The following is a 27,958-nucleotide window of genomic DNA, read 5'->3' as shown; positions in this document are numbered from 1 at the left end:
AAGAGTACCAATGTCTTCGAAGATTTTAAAAGGCGAGACGATGGATCGATTCCTGAATTGGTTTACAGTGTAACAAGAGGTAAAGGTAAAGGAAATCAAAGTGAAGTAGAAATTTGTATTGAAATTGGTGTTCCTCAAAAATTGATCTCACTACTTATCATTAACTATTTTCTCTTTAATAACTGATTTTTTGTTGGGCTGAAAATTATAACCTGAAAGTTATATTTTAATTCGAGGATTTAGAGCAGTTTTCATGATTCATAAAATCAATGAGAATAGCTATGTACATTGTACGTATCTTGGCGGTTTTTCATTTAACTTCGTGCAACTTTTAGTTTATCTACCATAACTTTGAGGCATATTTCAACATTTACAGTCTCAGGCGTCTATATTTACTAATTTTCAGGAATCTCAAAGTTTCATGGACAACATTTTGTTAACTTTTTTTTCTGTCCTAATCCTAATCTTCAACGAAAAAGAGAAATTCCATCAATAGTTTACGATATCTTGAGCCTCCTCCTGGTTTTTCTCAACTTCTCACGTCACTTTGGGAGTCCGATCTAGATTTGTATTGTTATTTTGTTTTGACACTTCTCTTCAAATTGGATGTCAATGGATTTTATGGATCACTCGGAACCTGAACTCCTAATACACTAAACATCTATCTTCTTTTATAATCTCATCTTGATTTGGCACGGACCAAAACAGTTTTGAAGACGGTTGACGAAATGATGCGACTTGGTCATGTCAAATATTTCATTTTCTAGAAATGACTTTTGGTTGGGTTGCATTTTAGTTCAATCTTTTGGATTATTAAAGGTTCTAAATGTTGCCATATTCTTGACAAGGTATGCAAACGCTCATTGAAATCTAGAACTATTTGTTTGTTTATTTTTACTTTATTCCTTCCTTTTTTGAAATACGAGTATCATAGTTCATTCGAGAATTTTAAATTTCCTTAGATTTTTGCATTTTGTGAGCAGTATCAGCTATTCCTAATGGTAGTTACCTACATGTTAACATGCTACAATTAAGATAATTTTCTGTTGTACAGAAACCTCTGAAATCACCTCATTCGATGAGAGACCACAATAAAGCACAATGCAATCAAAAAAATAGTTTGATGCTGGGTCCAACCTGATAGAATGTTACCTGATGTTGAGATGCCTTGGAGCTATGGTCGGTTTGCGTAACTCCAGGAGTTAGGAGAATATGTTCCAATCTTCTCTTTTGATCCTCAGATTCCTCAGCCTAGCCCTCTAGTCACTTTTGATTTTTATCATTCGTTTCTTTTATGGTTTTATTATCGAGTGGTTCATCCTTTTTAATATCATCATATATTACATAACTAATCTTGGTGATATCAGTGCAATAGTCCTAAATTAAAATGGACGCGGCACACAAGGGATCAGGAAGAGACCGCCTTAACAATCTTGATGATATTGGTGTCAGTAAGGCTCAGTTTAACTTTTTCCAGCTCAGCTTTGTAAGCATTTTGAAAGTATTCTAAAAGCATTCGAAAAAGTCAAAATACCAGTGATTGAAAATAATATAGGTAGTAGGGTACATAATTAAAATCATCCTCTACCTACTTTAGAGAAGAGCCTCATTTAAATAAGATAATCTCTTTGAATAATTATATTCATGTTTATCAGTTTATCTATATGTACTTTTGATATGTAGGAAAATAGGATTTAGGTAATTAGGTTCAAGAATAAATAAAATTTCAATTATATTCCCTGTAATGTAACCAAATGAATTATTACACAATAGACACCTCACCTTTTCAATAGACAGGATCCCAGTGTTATGTAAAGTAAACATATGAATGGTTTGTTTTATAAGCCATTGTGTAAGGATCTAACAACACTAGACAACAATACTGATGAAGAGTACTCAAATAACAATAGAACCAAAACTAGAATGAAAGAGCTTGTGGTATACAACTCTATTGAAGAAGATAAAGCAGAACGATTGTTTATGAATGAAGATAAGGCGAGTAATGATCAGCAGAATGGTTCTATTGTGTAAGGAGGTGGCGTAACGAAAGAAGCCAGATGATTATTGGTTGTCCAACCAAACCAGATCAGCATCTGCCATACTATTATCGGGACCATATTATTTGAAGAACAATGGAGAGGAACAAGTGAAACTTATTGTTGGGTTTAACAAATCGCTGCAGGCTCCGACACCAAAGAACCAGAGAGGAAGTTCCCACGATCCTTATCGGGACCACATTATTTGAAGAACAATGGAGAGGAACAAGTGAAACTTATTGTTGGGTTTAACAAATCGCTGCAGGCTCCGACACCAGAGAACCAGAGAGGAAGTTCCCACGATCCTCGGTCAGTCAGGATACCAGAGGGTGGGAGTTGGTTTCATGTCCAGTAATGCACCACACGCTAAGATAAATACCCAGCGAGGTGATGAGTAATGTCAACACCATCACACTTTGAGTAAACTCATTTCTTTATTTCGAGATAAAACCAGAAAATTAGTCACATCACTAATAATGTGAACAGTGACGGACCGTGGAATGGATGACAAAGGGCAATACACCAAATGGTATTCTACCAACTGTAGATAAGCCAATAAGCTTTCCTGTCTGTGGCCTATGTGCACGATGTGCGATCTAATTTACAAAGTAAGCATAGGTATATTGTACTAACAATAACCAAAGCAGACAAACGCGTGAAACGTATCCATCCATGTCCTTGGGAATCAATAAAACATAGTTCACCTACAATATGATTCCACACGAATACCAAGAACCTCATTTCGAGATAAAACCAGAAAATTAGTCACATCACTAATAATGTGAACAGTGACGGACCGTGGAATGGATGACAAAGGGCGATACACCCAATGGTATTCTACCAACTGTAGATAAGCCAATAAGCTTTCCTGTCTGTGGCCTATGTACATTGTACACGATGTGCGATCTAATTTACAAAGTAAGCATAGGTATATTGTACTAACAATAACCAAAGGAGACAAACGCGTGAAACGTATCCATCCATGTCCTTGGGAATCAATAGAACATAGTTCACCTACAATATGAATCCACACGAATACCAAGAACCTACTCCACTGATTATGGACAATGTTGTCAAGATAAATATCTACTTTACCCATACACAAACACATTCCCAACAGATTTTCATATTCACACATTCGTGTACTTCCCAACAAACAGGAAATGGTTATTACATAGCGATGTATAACCATACATAGATACATGAACACATATTAGTAAGAGGAAAGAAAATATTTACTTTTAGCCAAGTATACTAGGTAGGTATCCACATAACACCAAAGTTCGCATAAGAGTCAATTCGCGTTATTTGAGAACGACGGCAAACAATTTTTTTACAACATCTGAAACGGAAATCGAACATTAATCCACAATACCAAACGCAATTCCCAGGTCTCTCAAGAGAACAGTCTGATCATTGATTGACAATCACCATCATATGCCTCTTGGTAATCCCAGTGCGAATAGATATCTAACAGATTTTCATATTCACACATTCGTGTACTTCCCAACAAACAGGAAATGGTTATTACATAGCGATGTATAACCATACATAGATACATCAACACATATTAGTAAGAGGAAAGAAAATATTTACATTTAGCCAACTATACTAGGTAGGTATCCACATAACCCCAAAGTTCGCATAAAGAGTCAATTCGCGTTATTTGAGAACGACGGCAAACAAATTTTTTTACAACATCTGAAACGGAAATCGAACATTAATCCACAATACCAAACGCAATTCCCAGGTCTCTCAAGAGATCAGTCTGATCATTGATTGACAATCACCATCATATGCCTCTTGGTAATCCCAGTGCGAATAGATATCTATGCTCCACAAAACCATTAGTTACTCGTCATCCACAAAACCATGATAAGATAATCATGCGAAGATCAGGTGGGCTGACTATTGAAAGTTAGACACGGTGAACAATCTCAAAGAAGTAAAAAAAAGTTACGAAATCGCCAAGATGTGTGAGCAAACGCGATTGAAACCATGATAAGATAATCATGCGAAGATCAGGTGGGCTGACTATTGAAAGTTAGACACGGTGAACAATCTCAAAGAAGTAAAAAAAAAGTTACGAAATCGCCAAGATGTGTGAGCAAACGTGATTTTGCTCGAAGTGTGGGCAGACATCACAAAAACGAAGAGAAGAAAAAAATCATCTGTTTTTACGACACGAAATACCTGATAGATGATATGGTGTGGCGTATTGGAAACAGAGTGGTTTCAAATCTGGTAATTATTATAATTATCAAAAGGGAAATAGGTCAGTTAAGTAAGGTTGACTGTTCAACTCTCTTCTCTTGACTTGTGTTGGAATATTAACTCAACTATCCCACGATTCACCTCTCTTGTTTTGGTGAGTGCCCTGCGGTCATCCAGCAGAATATTGTTCAAGTCTATGTGAACTACTCAACTACTCGCTTATGATCTGCAGCACCAGCGTTCACAATCTTGTTTATAGCTTGTGCTTTATCCTTAATGCTTATGATTTTTTTTCTCGTGTAAACTCGTGGGTAAATTATTTGAATTGGGTAGGCGCAGAGGAATCCTTCTTTTTCTTCTTCTTCTTTTTCTGTTGAAGTTTCTTTAATACATCCGTGTCCATAACAATTAGACTGTTAAATTAGAGGAGGTCCTACCTAATTTATTTCTCAGAGCACTGGATAATCAGACAGTCTTAAGACAAAAAGGGCTTATGATTTTTTTCTCGTGTAAACTCGTGGGTAAATTATTTGAATTGGGTAGGCGCAGAGGAATCCTTCTTTTTCTTCTTCTTCTTCTTTTTCTGTTGAAATTTCTTTAATCCATCCGTGTCCATAATAATTAGACTGTTAAATTAGAGGAGGTCCTACCCAATTTATTTCTCAGAGCACTGGATAATCTGACAGTCTTAAGACAAAAAGAAAATCCCCAATACCTTCTGCTGAGGAACAAGATTTCCCCAAACAACTACTTATGAGTCAAGTAAATGTAGATTAATCATCAATAAGTAGTGGGTTTATTTGCTATTAAAAACCCACCTTTGGTTTGTCTGTTACTGGCCTCGGTGTCTTGTCCAGTACTATCCATGAGTATATTTTGACAATAAGTTCTTAGCTGGACAATGTTCTTAGCTTCTTAGATCACTGAAGATCTCTGTAAAAATATGAATGCCATAGAACCTGGCCATTCAGATTTTTCTGTGTAGGTACGATTTACTAAAATATTTTCAAGGGTTAGTTTGCTTCAGAAAAATTAAAAGGGAACAACGGAAAATAAGAGACGAATATCTTGAAAAAATTGTTGGATGATGAAAAGGAACGAAGAGACCTCCCTGGGAGGTTCCTCTTCGACACATTGCGTGATTAACGATCTAACCTGAGACCTGTGGGTACCATTCTCTGTCGTTCTCATTCTTGAATCCTGTTCTGTTCTCGGACAGTAAGGGAAGGACCAAAAATCGACGGAGAGAAAGCGCCATTGTGGCTATGGCTATTCCCCCTCCTAAGCGGGACATGTCCCGCGTAATATGGACGTCTGGGAACCCTAATTGTGGCCCTCCTAAAACATACATAAAATTTGAATATTCAGTATATGTAACTAGGTACCTACCTATCTGATGCTATGTCTTGTAACTAGTACCTAATTTAGTAATCTGATGAGCGAAAAAGGGTCCTACAGCCCTTACAGGGGATCGGACTGAAGAACTCACTCCGAAAAAGGACCTCTGCAGAGAATCCGTTGTATATGTCTACCAAATTTCATCCGAAAGGGTCGAGTTGTAACTGAAAACTCTCATCCTTCGTTCAAATTTTACCCTAGCACCACAAGAGCTTACGAAAGTTCTGAGCTCATTCCATAAAGTTATACGACTTGAAATATGTCCCTGGTTTGGCCACACTAAAACCTTGGGACAGAAGGGCTAACATTAATATATAATAGAGGGAGAGAAAGAGACTTGAGGTTGGGAATTTTTGAGGTACCAACTTTTAGTAATCTGATGAGCGAAAAAGGGTCCTACAGCCCTTACAGGGGATCGGACTGAAGAACTCACTCCGAAAAAGGACCTCTGCAGAGGATCCGTTGAATATGTCTACCAAATTTCATCCAGATTGGACTAACCGTTCCCGATTTATGGCGAACACACATACACACAGACAAACAAAAGAAAAAGGGTCGAGTTGTAACTGGAAACTCTCATCCTTCGTTCAAATTTTACCCTAGCACCACAAGAGCTTACGAAAGTTCTGAGCTCATTCTATAAAGTTAATACGACTTGAAATATGTCCCTGGTTTGGCCACACTAAAACCTTGGGACAGAAGGGCTAACATTAATATAATAGAGGGAGAGAAAGAGACTTTTGAGGTTGGTTTTACCCTAGCACCACAAGAGCTTACGAAAGTTCTGAGCTCATTCTATAAAGTTAATACGACTTGAAATATGTCCCTGGTTTGGCCAAACTAAAACCTTGGGACAGAAGGGCTAACATTAATATATAATAGAGGGAGAGAAAGAGACTTTTGAGGTTGGGAATTTTTGAGGTACCAACTTTCGCACCGATGGCTTCTTTCTCTCCCTTTTTCCCACCTTCTGTTTTCTTTCCCTCTCCCTTTCTTCCATTCATTCCTGACATATTTATACATGGGATTTTTTGTGTACCTCTCTGGTATTTTGACTTGTTGGTTCCTAATGAAAATTATTTCGCCCGTTTCTCCCCCTCCTGGTGTCTCCTTCGTTTCTCCCCCTTTTCGTTCTTTCTTAAAACAGTTTTGAAGACGGTTGACGAAATGATGCGACTTGGTCATGTCAAATATTTCATTTTCTAGAAATGACTTTTGGTTAGGTTGCGTTTTAGTTCATTCTTTTGGACTATCAAAGGTTCTAAATGTTGCCATATTTTTGACAAGGTATGCAAATGCTCATTGAAATCTAGAACTATTTGTTTGTTTATTTTTACTTTATTCCTTCCTTTTTTGAAATACGAGTATCATAGTTCATTCGAGAATTTTAAATTTCCTTAGATTTTTGCATTTTGTGAGCAGTATCAGCTATTCCTAATGGTAGTTACCTACATGTTAACATGCTACAATTAAGATAATTTTCTGTTGTACAGAAACCTCTGAAATCACCTCATTCGATGAGAGACCACAATAAAGCACAATGCAATCAAAAAAATAGTTTGATGCTGGGTCCAACCTGATAGAATGTTACCTGATGTTGAGATGCCTTGGAGCTATGGTCGGTTTGCGTAACTCCAGGAGTTAGGAGAATATGTTCCAATCTTCTCTTTTGATCCTCAGATTCCTCAGCCTAGCCCTCTAGTCACTTTTGATTTTTATCATTCGTTTCTTTTATGGTTTTATTATCGAGTGGTTCATCCTTTTTAATATCATCATATATTACATAACTAATCTTGGTGATATCAGTGCAATAGTCCTAAAATCATCAAATGGAGAATCTAGTAAAGAACTGAATTAGTATAACACATTACCAGTATTGTTATGCCTACAAATGTATGAAAGGATTGTTGGATGATGAAAAGGAACGAAGAGACCTCCCTGGGAGGTTCCTCTTCGACACATTGCGTGATTAACGATCTAACCTGAGACCTGGGTACTATCAGGATCAAAGCTTTGACACCAGCAGACCTCGACATTAGTAGGATATCGGTTCGGTGGCCTCAGGTAAGATTACCGTGAAGGCACCGAGTAGGTAACTAGTTGATATTGATAGATGATAACGGTATTGCCCTTTTACAATTGTCAAAATAGAAAGGTAATCAATGAAGATAAGGCGAGTAATGATCAGCAGAATGGTTCTATTGTGTAAGGAGGTGGCGTAACGAAAGAAGCCAGATGATTATTGGTTGCCCAACCAAACCAGATCAGCATCTGCCATACTATAAAAGGTAATCAAGAAAACATGGAAAATCGATGAGTAATATTATAAAAGCATTGACTAAGTACTGCGGTACATTCTACAATGTACCTTTGGAAGTAGAATTTTATGCACATTGCATATCGATAATGTCAAATTAAAACGGCTTGAGCTGTTAGAACGAAACTTTATGTTGCAAGCGTTCTCAAAACGTCTAATCAAAACGAATTCAAAATAATTACAAAAAACTGTTAACATTAGCCCTTCTCAGACCCATAACCAACCCGTTTTCAAGGTTTTCAGGTACTTCTTTAAGCCCTCAACTACACTTACCAAACGAACATCACAGTTTTGGCAGTTTCTTTCTCATGAACTTCTATTTCAACACGTGGTCTTATCTTATCAGAAAGAGGTCCATGTGTGGCATTTGCTTGAGGGCTCCACAAAACCAATATCTCTCAATGTTTCAACATGAAACCCATAAATCATGGAGAACCACCATAAACTTTTACAACACCAAGGGAAATGTTTTCTGATAGTTTTCTACGAAATTGTACGTGAACTCCAGTTAAAATAAATACTTAAATTAAATAAATACGTCAATTACAGTAACACCAACATTTGGTGCGTTATCAATAGTATGTCTAATAAATTATTGAATTTTGTTAAAGATAAAAACTACTTACCCAATTTTTTCACACCATCATAAGTCATATTATAAGGTTATCGGTTATCGGATTGTTCTTCTTCAGCCCTCATGAAAAAGTCAAGGAAATATGGAGGGAATATTATTGGGAATTTATGACTTCTTCATAAGTTCATATTTTATTATACCTATTTATTTAAATATATATAAAAAAAAAATGGTGTAAGTACTTTTAAAGGTATCTATTCACTAATTTCATAAATAAACCATTGCGTTAATCTTTAGGTACTACAAAATATCCATTCTTCTCCTCCGACAGTCTAAATTCTAAAAGAAGCACCACTATCTCTATACCAAACCAATATGACTTTTAATCAAGACCAAACTCATGGGAGCTCATTACTCCAAGTGACCCCATAGTTAATACTGTTAATAGTAATTGGTACTCCCATCTCCCATAATGGGACTATATTGTGTGCACAGTTATTAATTTAACGATATTCATCAATCGGTACAAATATTTACGATGAGTTCAACTTGATAGAGAGAAACACAAGGGATATTTTGTTTGGTTTAATGAATCCACAAAAAATCAAAACAACTCATTTGAGAGCCCGGAATCAGTAGGGGGCATTTTAATTTCATTCTTTGTGAACTTCTCGTAACTCGTAGGAATTGGGTGCTTAATCATTATGGCTCTTCCACCACCTATTACCCGAAGAGTAGTGGACGTCTGCATTCCTCTCGGGTTTATAAATGAATTTTTCATAAAAAAAAAAAAAAAAAAAAAAAAAAAAATCGTGTGAATCTTTCAACAACCTCTTCAAAAGGAGAATTGAGAATTCCAACAATTTCGTTGAACATTTTGTTCAAGATTGTTGTGGAATCTGATGGCCGTCAAATCATCACAATTTTATTCCCAAATTCGAGTTGTACATTTGCCAACTTTAAATTGGTCAAAGGCAAAAATGCCATCTTTAGTTCGACTTTTCGAAGGTATAGGCGTAGGTACATTATTACTATTAAGTGAAGCAGGACCAACAATCAGCATCGGATGTAGCCAAGCCTACCTCTCTAAAAACAAAGTTATAGTTGTTCATTTGCCAACTTTAAATTGGTCAAAGGCAAAAATGCCATCTTTAGTTCGACTTTTCGAAGGTATAGGCGTAGGTACATTACTATTAAGTGAAGCAGGACCAACAATCAGCATCGGATGTAGCCAAGCCTACCTCTCTAAAAACAAAGTTAATTATCTACCTACATTCCTACTATTCCAAGTATCACATTAGCATGATTTCATCTCGGGTCATGAACTGACAGAGGAACAAAGACGAGAGCGCTCAACTGTAGAATTCTCAATGAAATCATTAACATATTAATAACATGCTAATACGTTCCTCATTTTCAAGAATTGGAATACTTAATTGACAAAATAAAGTTTAAAAAAAGATACGGACTAAACAAACTTCCAACTTTATGACCAAAATGCATGTTTTCGTGTCATTAACCATTTCAGAAGGACTATTACAGTTTCTATCTGTTGAAATGAATGGAGACTTGGAACTACCTAATGGTATCTTCTGCCCAGGACAAAATGCATGTTTTCGTGTCATTAACCATTTCAGAAGGACTATTACAGTTTCTATCTGTTGAAATGAATGGAGACTTGGAACTACCTGATGGTATCTTCTGCCCAAGATACTTATTAATGCTATTTAAATACATTAGGCGGGTTTTATGTAGATGTCTATTATTGCTATTTTCTATACCTACCTGATGACTGGTATTATGGTATGACTGGAAAGTTAAGACATCTTCAAAAACGGTTAGAATGAAAATCAAATCAATATGGTACCCAATTACATTTGTTCCTACATGGTGAATATTTGGTATTACCTGAAAACTTGTTGGGAATTTCGTCACATCCACTACTCGATTAAAATTCAGTTCAGAAACGTGGTAGATTTCTGTGAAGGAGAAATTATTTCTCATTTCTCAAACACTCTGACAACAGACAAATCTCATTCGAAGTCTCCTTACTTACTAGACAGTGGTTATATCTGAATAGACTTGTGTCATCGATATCTCTGTTGGTTTTTATGGTGCTTCTCTTGGTATCTAGCCTGCGTGTGGTGTGGGTCACAAACAATTGCCTACTTCCATGCTAAGGTTAATCATATTTTCCATATACCCGGGAGCTCAAGCAATAATGGACATGTTTTCCGACTCGCTTAAATGATCTTCTACGTCGTTTACCATCTCTTTACTGTTTACCATCATAATGGCAGCATTGAAAACAGATACTCATTCTACTATCATAACTAATAACTATTATCTATCATAACTAAGAGGATGTGTACAGTATTTATCTTCACGTGACTTTTTTCTTTTTATTAAATCAAGTAGGAGGTGTTGATTCACATACGCACAGGACCAAGGGGCCCTACCGAGGTCTGCGAGGAAGATACAGAAGATCTTTTGAATAGTTTGCAACTTTTATTCAAGGTTATCCTAATTGGTTGGAAAAACAAGCAATAGGAAGCCGTGAATAAAAACTTCTCAAAAGGTCCCTCTCTTTTATCTAAATGAGTTGTAAACAATTTAATTTAACAATTTATCAAATGCATAAGACTAAGAGTTCTCATCTGTGAAGTTCTTAGGAGTATGTACCTAGTTCAAATACATAGTTGAATGTTGTTCAATTGGCTAATTCTGACAAAATCTTCATCCACTACATGATCTCACCTCATGGTTACAAAGTTGGAGTTCAAAGCGTAATGTTAATACTTAGGTATTGGTGCTTGGATCTTGGATAGTATGTACCACAAAAAACTGGACAAACCTCTAGTCTTTGACAAGGACATAATACCCAACTTTTCACCAAGTAGTTCTTGTAGCACAAGCCACAGCGCTTAATGTTATGCTAATCTTATTCAATGAATGTCTTCTCAATGGATTGGAGGAACTCGAGGATATTATAAATCTGTCATCAATTTGTTTAAGAGGATCATTTAGTTCTTCCATTCATTTGTGTGATTTAATCTGTCAAAGTAGAGAGACTATTTGAACATTCTTTCAGCAATATCCTGATTCAGAAACCAATGAATGATTATTGCGAACATTTCCAATTAGTTTTGTTTGCTTCGTGTGAGCGGATATGTTGGTTCGGTCCAAATTCCAGATTCAGTGATAAACTAGAATTAATATTCAACTAAACGTTTCTCATTGCTACCCACTACGGAAAATTTGACCGAAAAGTAGGAGCACAAAGAAATCCTTGGGTTAATTGTCCCACACAAAATACCAAATATCCATGCCACAATTCCATGCCATAACAATATAAAAAAACCACTTCACAAACTACCGCAATTGTCTCTTGCTTTAAATTTTGGTCTTTAGTTGGAAGAAGTTTTGGTCTTTAGTTGGCAGTCAAAACATCGATTTAAAACTTGAAGATTTAACAACAGATCGAAAAGAGAGGAAGTTCTCAAAACAACACGAGTAGAACTTGATTCATTTCTGCACAAAATAACACCAATACTAGAACTAAACTTGTTGCAAAGTATCATGCATCAAGTTGTTCTTTCCATTCAAAGATTATGAATTTATTAAGAGCAATAAAAAAATATATCCTAAACCATTTTATACGTTCAATTTATATTTGGAAGCATACCAGAAATTTGTGCGAACATTTCCAATTAGTTTTGTTTGCTTCGTGTGAGCGGATATGTTGGTTCGGTCCAAATTCCAGATTCAGTGATAAACTAGAATATTAATATTCAACTAAACGTTTCTCATTGCTACCCACTACGGAAAATTTGACCGAAAATCCTTGGGTTAAATGTCCCACACAAAATACCAAATATCCAAAAAAAAAACCACTTCACAAACTACCGCAATTGTCTCTTGCTTTAAATTTTGGTCTTTAGTTGGCAGTCAAAACATCGATTTAAAACTTGAAGATTTAACAGCAGATCGAAAAGAGAGGAAGTTCTCAAAACAACACGAGTAGAACTTGATTCATTTCTGCACAAAATAACACCAATACTAGAACTAAACTTGTTGCGAAGTATCATGCATCAAGTTGTTCTCTCCATTCAAAGATTATGAATTTATTAAGAGCAATAAAAAAATATGTCCTAAACCATTTTATACGTTTAATTTATATTTGGAAGCATACCAGAAATTTGTTACTATTACTATTTAATGCATTATTTTGTATTGACCATGTAGGATTGTAACTGCGGGTAAATTATTAAATTTTAAATAGATAATTACGAAGAATTGTCTGATTATCCAGTGAAGGGGGCCGATATATTTTGAACTTTGAAAAAGTTCTATAACTATATTCATGAGGTTCAGTAATAAAATAGCTAATATTTTGTATCATGTGCAGTTTTCTTGAGATAACATAAACCATCGTAATTTTTAAAACCAAAAGCTTTGTCAAAGAGGGAATTCCTTAATTGAAAACCCCTCGAGGGGTTTCATGATGATTACTTTGAATTTGGGATCCATACTATAGGGAGGCGCGTAATACCAGAAGTATCAGCCAGTAGCAATAAAGATCTCAAGGTCTCGCCTGAACCAATCACATGCCTTGTGTACATCCAAGAATCAGGCAGCTGCTGGAATTGAACCTCAGTAATACAGTACCTAGTGAAGAGTACCAACACGAATGTCTTCGAAGATTTTAAAAGGCGAGACTTAATTTGGGATTCTGCTGATTCTGTAGTATACCTTTTGGGCTTAAAAGTACTCCCCTTCTACTTAATAGTCTATAGCAGTCTTTGGATTTTGATCAAATCAGATCTTCAGCTCTACATATGCCTATTCAACGATGGTTTCGGAGACACAACATTGAAATTTATCTAATTTTTGCTATTCCGCACTAGTTTCTGCCAGTGATATCTTTTATGAGGAGATGATTTGTTGAATATTAGACAGTGTAACAAGAGGTAAAGGTAAAGGAAATCAAAGTGAAGTAGAAATTTGTATTGAAATTGGTGTTCCTCAAAAATTGATCTCACTGCTTATCTTTACCTATTTTCTCTTTAACCCATAGGCGCCTGCTGTTACGTATATTAATAACTGATTTTTTGTTGAGCTGAAAATTATAACCTGAATGTTATATTTTAATTCGAGGATTTAGAGCAGTTTTCATGATTCATAAAATCAATAAGATATGTAGGTATGTTTCCCATTTTTAAATATGAAACACGTCAGTTTACCTGAAGACAATTTGAATCATCGGCATCGCCAAGAAGTTAGTGATGATGGTAAATATAATATTCATGAGTCATCGCGTTAAGGCGCTGAGCTGCATTCTTTTCCTCAAAGACAATCTTGATAGATCTTCATAAGGCGTTCCATTATTACCAATCTGAATTCCTCATCAGCGGCTATAATGTTACTCCAGTCATAATTATTCACATCGATAGTCAGTATTGTTAAGAGGTTAAAAGAATCATTTAACCTTCCGTGTTGAATCATTGTTGAAAATTTCATTTTTCTTCAATCGATGCGATTAGAGATCGACGACCAAATTAAAATGCTGCTTCATTGTTGGATGCCATGCCTTCAACAGTGTTTTGAGACTGAAGAGAGCTCCATGATTCTTATCTGTCCAATCTAATTTGATATAATCTCATCTTTTTATCTAATAGAGTAAATTAGTGTTTTGAGACTGAAGAGAGCTCCATGATTCTTATCTGTCCAATCTAATTTGATATAATCTCATCTTTTTATCTAATAGAGTAAATACCTACTTGATGTTTACAGTGTTGATACTGTCACATTATTTATATTTCAAATGTCAATCATAGTTTTTTGTATAATTTTCTTTGATATGATCTTTAAATGATTCATAGCCATCTAAAATATGTCTTGCGTTCTTATTAACTAGGTACTCAATTAAATTGAGCTCTTGTTGACATTTAATTTAAGTTATTAGATATTTATCGAACATGAACATAACTCTGAATATTATTTCTTATGTTTCAGACGATCCAGTCAGCTTGATAAACACCCCGCACCGAAACCACAAGAACAATATAACGCCCAACAAGAAACTGTCAGTGGAACTTAACAAAGTGAAACTTTACATGTGCACACAAGTGTACCTGACGTTTTGATCAACATTCGAGATAAAGATATTCATATTTGAGACAAAAATGATGATCACCTTCAAGAAATTCAAATATTGTTAAAACTCATTCAAACAAAGTTATAACTATTGAACTTATTTAGTAAACTAATTGAGAACCTTGAAGTTGATGAATTAGGACATCTTAAAAGCAACATCTTTTTTTCCTTCACGAAAAAAAAAACTCGATTTTCATTTTATTTTTTGACGAGGACAGACAGAAACAAAAAGCCACCAAGATGTTTGCGATTATGCAAGTAGAGACTGAAGACTACGCCAGTAGAAACCGGAGAAAAATGAGAACGATTAAATGTGAATTTATTTGCAAATATTGTCAGCGGAGGTTCACGAAACCATACAACCTGATGATTCACGAACGATCACACAAAGATGACCTCACATTCACATGTGAAGTCTGCGGAAAAACATTCAAAAGACAGGACAATCTCAAACATCACAGGTGAGTTCCTAATGACTCTCTTCCTTCATACAAACATCAACATTTCAAATATGTTTCTAGTAAATTAAAAACAGATCAAAGTTTGTAATGAAACTGGATCACTAAATTATTTTACACAAATTGATTCATAATGCATATCTTTAATTCAATAATGAAAAATAATGGAAAATTGTTGAAAATTGAAAAAGAAGAATAATCCACACCATCCACCTATCTACTAATTTTGAGGACTTTGATTTTATTCTTTTTAAATTTTACATATTATTTACACTTCGTCTTTTTAAAACAGTTTTATACTTCTTTGGCTAATATTATTAATTTATTTTGTAAATATTTTTAAAAATTTCATGTACTTTTGTATACTATTGTTCATGATGACTAACTTGGCTTTACACCGTCTCAGGTAAAAATAGGATTATTATTTTCCCGACATTTTGTCTTTTTTTTCTAGAACTTCCCACTTCTGTACTTGAGCTTTAAAAAATGACAAAATACATGTGTTAATATTTACCTAGGCATTTATTTACCTGTACAAGGAAGATATCCAAACGATACAATATTAGGAATTTGCAAATAGGGAATAGAAAATTTTGAGGAAAAATATTATTTAAGGAAAAAATAAATAATATTAAAAAATGAGGAAAATTGATTTTTTTTTCTTACTTGTCTATTATAATTATGACGGATGATTATATCCATGTTGTTCATTGTTTAACAAACGTCTCCCGAGGGCTCGATTTTGAGACGGTGTAAAGTTTTGCCTGCCAAGTTACTAAACTGTTCTCTACTAATCGGTGCACTGTTCTTACTCTTAGGTGTGGGCAATGTATGTGGAGGTGAGGATGTAATTGGGGACCCCTGCCACTCACATACCAGAATATCTTCTCCCCTCTTAGGCCTCTTCCATTCTAACTGTAAGCAAGTTTTTTACTCTATCTCTTTTAATATTAATACTGCATGTTAGCAATAATACTTATTGAATAAGCTTCAACAACGTAGACTGTACCTAATTTAATGGCTATTAACATGACTTAATTTATGGGCACTCGGATAATGCTTCACTTACCCACGGTTCGTGACATTCACTCATGTCTCCAATTCAAATTCCCTTAACATAATATTGTTTCCCGCTTGAGCACAGTGCACACAAGTACTTTCATAATGATTTCATTTTAAGTTTTAACATTATTGTGATTTTCAAATTTATTAAATATTACGTCAAAATTTTATTGTTATATCTCTTTCACTTAGATAGTAGTTCTGGACAAGTTCACTTTTCTGGATAAATTTAATAGATTGATGGTGTCTTTACGTATTTTGAAATTGAAGTGCCACATTGATCAGTGTTCTTCTGTTTACAGTACCTAACTATTTTATACAAACAATCGATTTTAAAGATATGTTTGAAGTCATCATCAATGTCTAAGTGATTTTATCTTTCGGCTTTACATTTATTTATAAATATGATTATTATATATTTAGCTACCTACTTACAGATACTTTTTTCACATACATATTAGATTGATAGGTGCAGTTATATAATTTGTTATCGTAAAATCCAGCTTGGCATTGAACTTCTCATAGACTAAAGATTGATACCAACTATGAAAACGTTTGAAGTTCTATTTATTCACTAGGTTACATTTCTGGACTATGAAGTCAATCTTATACCTAACAGTTATTATAAATTTAGAAATTATCCTGATATTTAGCTTTCAATATGAACCTAGGTACTCGGAAAGGAGCTGTTTTCCTGTTGCAAATTCTATTCTTTGATAGTGAAAAAAGTCTTTCTCTTGCGTATTAATCATATTTATAAATAAATGTCTGTAAATATTTCTATTTTAGGTTATAACGTTAGTTTTGCCTTTTTTTCTCTCTCCCTTCTAGTTTTAGTGAATCAAAATTTACCGAGTCAGGAATTTCAAGAAGATTCTGAATAGATCGATTTATCTCGGGATCTAGAAGTCGTAGAAGAAAAAGAAAAATTCCGTTGGTCTTCATTTTTCCTGCTCTATGACTTTGAAACAGCACCCAAGTAAGCGCAACTGATCTATTCTGACTTTCCGCTGCTCCACTCAGGCTGGGTGAGATAAGTGAGGTGGTGCCCTCTGGCGCGGCGGGTAACTGGTCAAGTAGGTACTGGTTGGAAAATGTTCAAAATTCAAGACCAACTGAGATGTTTTCATTTGAACCTTGCTAGAAGTGGGCACCTAATCTGTTGGACCCAGTATGTACCTAGTATAAAGTCAGGACAGTAGGTACCTACCTACTATCTAAATTCTAGACATCCGAGTTTTTATTGTATTAATTGGTCATTATCTAATAGGACATAATCACACAAAATGCAAGGGTACTCCCTTAAGCTTAAGAGCAATGACATTACATAGTGATTTTTTTCTTTTGTTTATCAAACACGCGATTAGAAAGGGGTTCCTAGTAAGTGCCAATTCTTGCTAAGGGTAATTTTTATCCTTGGTGAAATCAGTTGATTTTTTGATTGGGGTTGTTGATCTGGTGAAGGAAGGGATAGGTTGCAAATTTAGACAATAACATTTTTTTAATTTAAAGGATCGGAATCGAACCCCGTACTCAAAGGATTCCAATGTAAGGGTTGGGTTCTTATGACTACCTACCTACCTACCCCCAGGCCCTAGGTCCCAGGTCTACACTAGTCTTTCTAGGTTCTGAATATTTATGAAAAAAAAAAGTCAATTTTGGTCAGGGACTTTTGAATAATTCGCTCTTTAGCCGAACATTAATTGAAATACGATTCATAGAGTCAGTACGTCAGTAGCATTTTGTAAATATCGACCTACAACAACAAAATTACAATATTAGAGAGAATCTTTGTAGAACAAGGTCCTAATTATTTAATTAAATAATTCTGTATTCAGAATCTTTTTACAAATTCCTTCATCTTCTAAACATTTTATTCGATAAGGATTAAATGCTAAAAAAAAGGATAATTTTATTTTTATTTACAATCATCGGTTAACATTAACAAAGTCAACTCTGGACGGTTAAATTTCATTATTTTCATAGCCTTAAGTCATTTTACTGCCTTTTAACATTCTACAGTAATTTAAAAAAAAAAAAAATATATATATACCTATACCTATAAAAAATTTAAAAACATAACATCTTATAACACCAAAATTGTAATTATTTAATAATAAATAATGCTATTCAGAATCTTTTTGCAAGTTCCTTCATCTTCTAAACATTACATTTTATTCGATTAAGGATTAAATGTTAAAAAAAAGGATAATTTTATTTTTATTTACAATCATCGGTTAACATTAACAAAGTCAACTCTGGACGGTTAAATTTTATCATAGAGTTAAGTCATAGATTTGATTTTTATTTGTAAATAAAGTAAAATGAAAAGGACTCGAAAAAATATTCAAACCCGAAAAAAGTTTGGTCTAAATTGTTGTACATTTTTTATTTTCTCCCTTATGTAGGTCTCTGCTATATTAAATGGTAATATTTCATGCCTCGTTTGGGACTCAAACCCAGCCCCCTCCTGATTACCAAACGATCCCCTCCATTGCACATCAGGTCTAGACGTTTATAGCCTAGCGCCGTATAACAAAATGAAGTATGCAACCTTCAATGTAATAAAGAGGGGGTACCTTTTTCCTGACATGGGAAAAATAAGTAAACTATGCAATGTGCAGTTGTTTCAGATAAGAACAAAGGCATAAAGGTGACCTTTTTGTGTATGTAGTATGTATGTACGTACGTACCACTAAATAAATGTCAGGCGTGTTTACTAGTTACTTTTTTCATACTTTTGCAAGTCTTTTACTCATTGGACTCGATTAATGTTAAACCCATTTGAAGCATGATTTTGATCACAAAGCTTTTGGTGAAGAAATCAGATTGGTCTGAAATTTTGAAATTCTCATTTTTCAATAAAATTCCTGGATTACCTATCAATATCTATGTAGGTACGATATATTTTAGCTTAACAGTAAAATAATAGTGGAGACGCTTGAACTCCAAAATACCTACGTCCAAAATCAGAATAGTTAAATTAGTGGAGATGCCTGAACTCCCAAAATCAACAGTTTAGTGGAGATGCCTGAGCTCCCAAAACCAACAACTAAATTAGTGGATATGCCTGAACTTCGAAATCAACACTTAAATTAGTGGAGATGTCTAAACTCCCAAAATCAACAGTTTAGTGGAGATGCCTGAGCTCCCAAAACCAACAACTAAATTAGTGGATATGCCTGAACTTCGAAATCAACACTTAAATTAGTGGAGATGTCTAAACTCCCAAAATCAACACTTAAACTAATGGAGATGCCTGCACTCCCAAAATCGAATCGAATTTTATCTCGTAGGCTCTGGATACTCAAAGGTCTTTATCACGAATCGAAGAAATTCAACTCTTGTAAAATCTGCAAGAGGAAGGATCGCAGACTTCATCAGGGTTGAGTCTTTGCTGACTTGTGATATTGTTTGAGAGTTGGTCTGGAACTCTGGACTGTTTGAGCAAACCGCCATGTACAACGTTGTTTAAATTTAGTTCATCGGGACTGAAATTCCCTAAGTCGTGGGTTCAATTCCCACCCGGAATCAACTTTATCCTAACCAAATAAGTTTCGTTCTCGGAACGGCTGGCTTTTTTCTAATCTGTACTCCTTTTCTCTTCGATTTCTGGACTATAAGATCTCCGTTGCTACAGTTCCCTTTATCATATTTCTTCTTCAAATGAAAGCCACGAACAAAAGAGACAAAGAGTTCGGTGGACTCAGAAAACTCAATCGCCATCATTGTACCATTAATTTTTTTGCAACACCCCCTCCTCCCCGCTTCGTCCTACCAGGGAGAGGGGGGCTGTAAGAAATAAATCACAAGTGTGAAATAGTTTGCAATTTGCACGTCGTTACAATTGAATATTAATGAGAATTTAAACAATAAAAAATAACATAGGGAACATAATGTACATAGTGCCTAGTGTAATGCGGTAATACACACATAATTATGTATGAACTCGTATGGCGTTGGAAATTCCAGATTTTATGGACTTTGTGGGGCAGTTGGCAGTGCAGTAGATCAGGTTAGAAGAGAAGGAGAAATATGTCAGAAGTGATCGGGAAAATTCCACCTTCTTCAAAATAAAATTGTTCCTCCTACAAAATAAAATACTCGTAATGAATTGGGGGAGACGCCAACAAGCTAAATTTTTAAATATGTACTAATATGTAGGTATTTTGACAATGCCAGCCCAGTTAGCTTGGTTGGTACCTTGTCAATTTTGTAAGCACTAGGCCGCGGGTTCGATTCCCGCCCACAGCAGATTTTATCCTAAACACAGATAAGGTCCTTTCTCGGGACGATTGGCTTTTTCCTATAAGTAAGACCTTAGCGGCTGGATACAGTTCCCTCTATCAAATCTCTTAAAAAAAGAAGTGAGTTTTGGCCAATCAGATGTTTGGAATTGATGATTCAGTGTTACTAGTGACTAGTGAGCCATCATTTCGTTTATAAATATGTTTGTCAGTCTTGTGAAGACAGAAATTTCTCGCTGTCCGCCACTGATCACGCGGTACTCGGCCTATAAGAACAATATGGAATATAAATGCACACAAAGCTATGCAGAATATTGCACTCACAATAAGAGCATTCATTACTGGGAATTGGGAATGCTGAATCAGTTCATTTTCAGTTTTTCAGTTTACTACTCCGAGTGGGTGCCTCAATATTTACCTAGACATTACCATTGTAATAGTTTTACTGGAACTCTTTTGTTTGTTTAGGCATGAATGCTTCTCACTAATGTCGTTCCCTGATGAATAAACGTCTCTAAATTGCATGATTTGACTTGAACTCGAACCACAAATCTTAAGATCCGAAGTTCACCGTGCTAACCACTACAGTCACTACACCATTACGCTTGCGTAGAAGTCAACATTCATTTCAAAATTAACTTATTAGGGAGTTTAAATTTTATTGCAAAATGTGTATAAAAATTTATTAACTCTCGGGTTAGAACCCCGGACTCTTGGATGATATATCTCTAGTTTAAATAAGCTTAGGAGGTGCTGTTATTGTAAATTTTTATTCGATGTCAATAAAGTTATCATTCAAAATTCAAAACTAACTGAAATTTCCTTTTTTCTTCTGTTTTCAGATCCATCCACAGTCCCAGTTGTAACAGAGCAGCTGGATTTGCAATACGATTATAAAAAAATCATCCTTTCCTATTTTTTTAATACGTAAAAAATAAAATGCTGATTTCCTACCGCTTTTTATGTAAACCCGTTTCGGCGGACATTTTCCATTTTTTTGTTTATAAAATTATGCTGCATTTGTTTGTTTGTATGTCCTTTGTTGTATGGGTAATGAGTTAGCTATACGTATTAATTTCTTCATAGATAGGTTTCTAATACGATTATAAAAAAATCATCCTTTCCTATTTTTTTAATACGTAAAAAATAAAATGCTGATTTCCTACCGCTTTTTATGTAAACCCGTTTCGGCGGACATTTTCCATTTTTTTGTTTATAAAATTATGCTGCATTTGTTTGTTTGTATGTCCTTTGTTGTATGGGTAATGAGTTAGCTATACGTATTAATTTCTTCATAGATAGGTTTCTAAAAAAACTAAAAAATGATGCCACTGAGAAATGGCCTTATGCTGTGGCCCTTGTTACGGAAGAAAATTCGCACTCTGCATTTCATATCTACTTCCCATTTTTATTTTGATGTGACATTGGAGAAGAAAAACGTTAAAAACATTGATTAACCTTTATTTCCTGTCCTCTTGTCACTTCAAAATAGTGCAAAGATGAAAAGTTGCTGTCAGGAAAGGCCCACGACAGAAAAAGGACCACAAAGACGGGCCAATTCAGGACGTACCCAGCAACTTTGCCTCGTAACTATATTATTATTAAGGAGCTGCCTGAAATGCGAACGAAAAGGTGTGCCCATAGCCTGATGACCCTAACTTTTGAAAAGGTTGCCTTCACATGCCAATTTTATGACAAAACTTCGTATATGTCTCCAACCTACACAACTCTTTCCAAACGGACTCAATAAGGAGCTGCCTGAAATGCGAACGAAAAGGTGTGCCCATAGCCTGATGACCCTAACTTTTGAAAAGGTTGCCTTCACATGCCAATTTCATGACCCAACTTCGTATATGTCTCCAACCTACACAACTCTTTCCAAACGAACTCATTAAAAGGTCGTGCATAGACCTTGTCTGTCCAAGCCAATGAACCCCTTTGAAGATCCTTGATTCTTCGCATTCAAATTGAAATCCCTTTGAAGCACTTTGCGCAAAGGAAGCAAAGTTTCAAAAGGATGTACGAGCCGAGAAGTCATAAAATTCGAGTCTTGAAAGTGTAATTTTTTTTAACCATGGATAAAAAAATGTCATTGCCCTTAGCACTTTGCGCAAAGGAAGCAAAGTTTCAAAAGGATGTACGAGCCGAGAAGTCATAAAATTCGAGTCTTGAAAGTGTAAATTTTTTTAACCATGGATAAAAAAATGTCATTGCCCTTTTTTTTCTGTAATTGAAATGTTTAGTACCTGATGATGAAGAGTGAACCCTTATTTATACAGGGTTTGACGAAGGGAGAACAGCGTTTTTGACATTTTAATAAAAGTATCTCAACCAGAGCTCATAATTCGTTGAATGCACCAGTTTCGATGGATCACTGAAGTTAAGCAACGTCGCGTGTGGTTGGTATCAGGTTGAATTACCATCTGGGTAATCGCGTGTCGAATTTTATAATTAGTTTTTGCTTTCTCCCTGACGTGCGCTTCATAGCTGTGAACTTTGTGATCCATATGGGTCGCCCCTGTGCTCATTTTTTATTCGGACAGTCAAGGACATTGGGGAATAAAAGTTATTCAGTTTGAGTTTGATAACATCAACATTTTTTGTAGCTTTGGTATTGCCTACCCTTCCATCATAGTAAGATGAAGAATCATATGATGTACGTAATAATAAAAGAACCCCGAAGAAATTTCATCCTATTGAACTATAGCGAAAAGTACAAAAATGTTACTTGTAAATTGGTATTCCACAGGGAGCAGAATTGGGCCCCCAAGAATTACCCTTGGACATTTTGTGTACCTATTTGAAAGTTCCAAATTTCGTCGAATTTTATAATTAGTTTTTGCTTTCTCCCTGACGTGCGCTTCATAGCTGTGAACTTTGTGATCCATATGGGTCGCCCCTGTGCTGATTTTTTATTTGGACAGTCAAGGACATTGGGGAATGAAAGTTATTCAGTTTGAGTTTGATAACATCAACATTTGAAGCTTTGGTATTGCCTACCCTTCCATCAGAGTAAGATGAAGAATCATATGATGTAATAACAAAAGAACCCCGAAGAAATTTCATCATATTGAACTATAGCGAAAAGTACAAAAATGTTACTTGTAAATTGGCATTCCACAGGGAGCAGAATTGGGCCCCCAAGAATTACCTTTGTACATTTTGTGTACCTATTTGAAAGTTCCAAATTTCCCCTTTTGAACTGAAACATTCTGGAAAGGTGACTATTATCATATCCAAACTATTGACTTCTTGGGAAGGTATTTCTCAATTTAGTCTTCCCAAATGAGACAACACTCTCATTGTTATCTCATTCACGGAAAAAGGAAATGCACAAAAAGAGTGATCCATATGGGTCGCCCCTGTGCTGATTTTTTATTTGGACAGTCAAGGACATTGGGGAATGAAAGTTATTCAGTTTGAGTTTGATGACATCAACATTTGTAGCTTTGGTATTGCTATTGCCTACCCTTCCATCATAGTAAGATGAAGAATCATAAATGATGTAATAATAAAAGAACCCCGAAGAAATTTCATCATATTGAACTATAGCGAAAAGTACAAAAATGTTACTTGTAAATTGCCATTCCACAGGGAGCAGAATTGGGCCCCCAAGAATTACCTTTGTACATTTTGTGTACCTATTTGAAAGTTCCAAATTTCCCCTTTTGAACTGAAACATTCTGGAAAGGTGACTATTATCATATCCAAACTATTGACTTCTTGGGAAGGTATTTCTCAAATTAGTCTTCCCAAATGAGACAACATTCTCATTGTTATCTCATTCACGGAAAAAGGAAATGCACAAAAAGAAACAGAGCCATTTGTATAGGACTTCACACTTTCTTCGACTTTTGTTTGTTCAACACATTGTCTAGAATTTTGAGGAAGAATTTTATTTTCCCACAATAATAATCGATTTTATTTACACAAAAAATGGGTACTCGCACACAAAACAAACAATCAAATTGTATAAGTTGGAGAACAAAGAGAGAAAGCATCTGAATCATGAGGAAGAGAGAATTTTCGGTGGAAAGAGCGATGAACTTCTTGGTTTAGGACCCAGGGTTGGAACTATCAGTCAGGGCTGGAACTATCAGTCAGGGCTGGAACTATCAGTCAGGGCTGGAACTATCAGTCAGGGCTGGAACTATCAGTCAGGGCTGGAACTATCAGTCAGGGCTGGAACTATCAGTCAGGGCTGGAGCTGAAACCAAGCTGTTAGAAAGGCCTCTCACGCTCCGGTTGTCTGATCGAAGTAGGTTTTTCACGCCGATGGAACGTGTGTAGACTAAAAAGCTTACCAAAAAGCATACCAAACTTTCTGAACAAACATCAAAATGCCCTAAGAAATGTAGATGGATTAGGCCAGCTGAAGCAAACACTTAAATTATGTATTAAAAATAACTAAAACCTGTATCATTAATTTAATCTTAAGAAATGCCTACTATTAGCACGTTGTCTTTAATATATGTATAATGTATATTATAGATTTAAGATCCACTCTCTTAGAAGTTACCAACGTAACTTGGAAGAGTGGTATGTATTGTAGGTAATCATTTATCTAAATATATAAATAAAATTGTAGATTTTATTTTTCGAAATTATAGGGACAAAGGGACGTACTTGAAAATTCATACAATGTTTTCGTAGATAGTAATATTTATTTATTAATTTAATTTCAAAATCGTAATTGTTCCAGTGTTAACAACCTTGACATGGGAAAAATAAGTAAACTATGCAATGTGCAGTTGTTTCAGATAAGAACAAAGGCATAAAGGTGACCTTTTTGTGTATGTAGTAGGTATGTATGTACGTAGTGAATATTAGAATGGTATACTACTTTGAAGCTCTGATGCCCATTGCTTGCGATTAGTAAAGCAAAATAAACACTTAGTTCTGTTAAAGCTAAAGCATCATGCCGAGATTTACCGAAGTTCACCGTGCTAACCACTACAGTCACTACACCATTACGCTTGCGTAGAAGTCAACATTCATTTCAAAATTAACTTATTAGGGGGTTTAAATTTTATTGCAAAATGTGTATAAAAATTTATTAACTCTCGGGTTAGAACCCCGGACTCTTGGATAATATATCTCTAGTTTGAATAAGCTTAGGAGGTCCTGTTATTGTAAATTTTTATTTGATGTAAATAAATTTATCATTCAAAATTCAAAACTAACTGAAATTTCCTTTTTTCTTCTGTTTTCAGATCTATCCACAGTCCCAGTTGTAACAGAGCAGCTGGATTTGCAATACGATTGTAAAAAAATCATCCTTTCCTATTTTTTTAATACGTAAAAAATAAAATGCTGATTTCCTACCGCTTTTCATGTAAACCCGTTTCGGCGGACATTTTCCATTCTTTTGTTTATAAAATTATGCTGCATTTGTTTGTTTGTATGTCATTTGTTGTTTGGGTAATGTAAAGAGCTAGCTATGCACATTGATTTCTTGATCGATAGGTATCTAAAAATAGGTTAATAATTAAGGTGCTAAATAAATTACATGATACTCGTAACAAATCAAATGGAGTGTCAAAAACTCTGAAAATATGTTAGGATTTTAACCTCTATAAACGATTTTATAAAGGAATTAAAGTCTGCTTTAAATAACGCCTCATAGGTTTCTAAAAAAAGGTTAATAATGAAGGTGCTAAATTAATTAGTTGATACTCGTAACAAATTAAATAGAATGTCAAAATATCTGAAAATCTAGGACTTTAGCCTCTATAAACAATTTTATAAAGGAATTAAAGTCTGCTTTAAATAACGCCTTATAAATATCTGAAAATCTAGGACTTTAGCCTCTATAAACAATTTTATAAAGGAATTAAAGTCTGCTTTAAATAACGCCTTATAAAATATGGCACAAGTCTCCAAATTACCTATGCAACATTTGAATCAATTTGTAAATTAAATCTCGCAATTTAAAATTTCATACAAACTTATTTTAGATACTTGATACCTAATATTTTAATTTTCTTCTTTTTTAACTTTCTAGTCGTTTTGACATTTATTTTTTCTTTATAATTTTATTCTCTTCTTCATGAATTTTTCTCCTGTGCTATTATGAATTACTCCCATTGCCTGTCTTTTTGGTTGATTAGGATAACAGCCTCGATAACAGTTTTGGTAGAAAGTTTTCTGGAGAAAGGGACTTCTAGGCATTTTTCTGTTTTCACTCTTTTCTTCTTTTTATCTTTTTTTACTTTTTTAACTTTCTAGTCGTTTTGACATTTATTTTTCTTTATAATTTTATTCTCTTCTTCATGAATCTTTCTCCTCTGCTATTATCAACTGCTCCCATCGCCTTTCTTTTTGGTTGACTAGGTCTGCAGAATATTAGGATAATAGCCTTGAGAACAGTTTTGGTAGAAAGATTTCTGCAGAAAGAGACTTCTAGGTATTTTTCTATTTTCATTCTTTTCTTTTTTTTTCTGGAAAGGCTTTTTGGTTGACTAGGTCTGCAGAATATTAGGATAATAGCCTTGAGAACAGTTTTGGTAGAAAGATTTCTGCAGAAAGAGACTTCTAGGCATTTTTCTATTTTCATTCTTTTCTTTTTTTTCTGGAAAGGCCTTTAGGGATGATTATATTTTGAAAAGTCCACGACTCCATTGTGTTTCTTGCAAATTGTAATTCGTTTACTAAAAAGAAGACTGTTTTGGGAAATTGAGATCAGAAACAGCTCCCGTTTGGGCTGAAAAACGTACATATCTTGGAGCAAAATGCCTTTTTTTGTCCATTGAAGGATTTTGCTAGATTTTGTCCATCTATTAAAGGACTTTTGGTTGCAATTTTTTCTCCAATTCGAATTCCCTTAACATAATATTGTTTCCCGCTTGAGCACAGTGCACACAAGTACTTTCATAATGATTTCATTTTAAGTTTTAACATTATTGTGATTTTCAAATTTATTAAATATTACGTCAAAATTTTATTGTTATATTTCTTTCACTTAGATAGTAGTTCTGGACAAGTTCACTTTTCTGGATAAATTTAATAGATTTATGGTGTCTTCACGTATTTTGAAATTGAAGTGCTACATTGATCAGTGTTCTTCTGTTTGCAGTACCTAATTATTTTATACAAATAATCGATTTTAAAGATATGTTTGAAGTCATCATGAATGTCTAAGTGATTTTATCTTTCGGCTTTACATTTATTTATAAATATGATTATGTTATATTTAGGTACCTAGGTACTTACAGATACTTTTTTCACATACATATTAGATTGATAGGTGCAGTTATATAATTTGTTTTCGCAAAATCCAGCTTGGCATTGAACCTCTCATAGATTAAAGATTGATACCAACTATGAAAACCTTTGAAGTTCTATTTATTCACTAGGTTACATTTCTGGACTGTGCAGTCAATCTTATACCTAACAGTTATAAATTTAGAAATTATCCTGATATTTATCTTTCAATATGATCCTAGGTACTCGGAAAGGAGCTGTTTTCCTGTTCATTTTGACGTTAAGTCTGACGT

At 34.7% G+C, this 27,958-nt stretch overlaps 1 protein-coding gene across 4 annotated transcripts; it reads left to right on the top strand.

The window, feature by feature from the left end:
* LOC103513854 (protein drumstick) lies at positions 1 to 26,079 on the top strand. Of its 4 annotated transcripts, none has more exons than XM_026826948.1 (4): positions 12 to 85; positions 14,555 to 15,156; positions 21,305 to 21,363; positions 21,576 to 21,771. In XM_026826948.1, the coding sequence occupies exons 2-3, from the start codon at positions 14,936 to 14,938 to the stop codon at positions 21,357 to 21,359; spliced, it is 276 nt and encodes a 91-aa protein (XP_026682749.1). In that variant the 5' UTR covers positions 12 to 85; positions 14,555 to 14,935; the 3' UTR covers positions 21,360 to 21,363; positions 21,576 to 21,771. The 4 variants fall into 4 exon arrangements, 2 of the variants coding, with proteins under 2 accessions (XP_026682750.1, XP_026682749.1); XR_003392792.1 differs by lacking the exons at positions 21,305 to 21,363; positions 21,576 to 21,771 and adding exons at positions 15,972 to 16,070; positions 25,676 to 26,079 and having other exon boundaries at positions 66 to 85; XR_003392791.1 differs by lacking the exon at positions 21,576 to 21,771 and adding an exon at positions 15,972 to 16,070 and having other exon boundaries at positions 66 to 85; positions 21,305 to 21,552.
* Positions 26,080 to 27,958: the final 1,879 nt, after the last annotated feature.

The sequence above is a fragment of the Diaphorina citri genome, unplaced genomic scaffold (genome assembly GCF_000475195.1).
Source record: "Diaphorina citri unplaced genomic scaffold, Diaci psyllid genome assembly version 1.1 scaffold1036, whole genome shotgun sequence".
Classification (NCBI taxonomy): Eukaryota; Metazoa; Arthropoda; class Insecta; order Hemiptera; family Psyllidae; genus Diaphorina; species Diaphorina citri.
The sequence above is the reverse complement of the archived record's forward strand: the minus strand, read 5'-3'. Positions and strand labels throughout refer to the sequence as shown.

What these genes read in the sequence shown, in the direction of transcription:
- LOC103513854 (XM_026826949.1), top strand. Translation starts at nt 14,936, where the DNA reads ATGTTTGCGATTATGCAAGTAGAGACTGAAGACTACGCCAGTAGAAAC. An exon ending in GACAATCTCAAACATCACAG is followed by an intron (nt 15,157 to 25,675) that starts GTGAGTTCCTAA and finishes TTCTGTTTTCAG; the next exon opens with ATCTATCCACAGTCCCAGTT.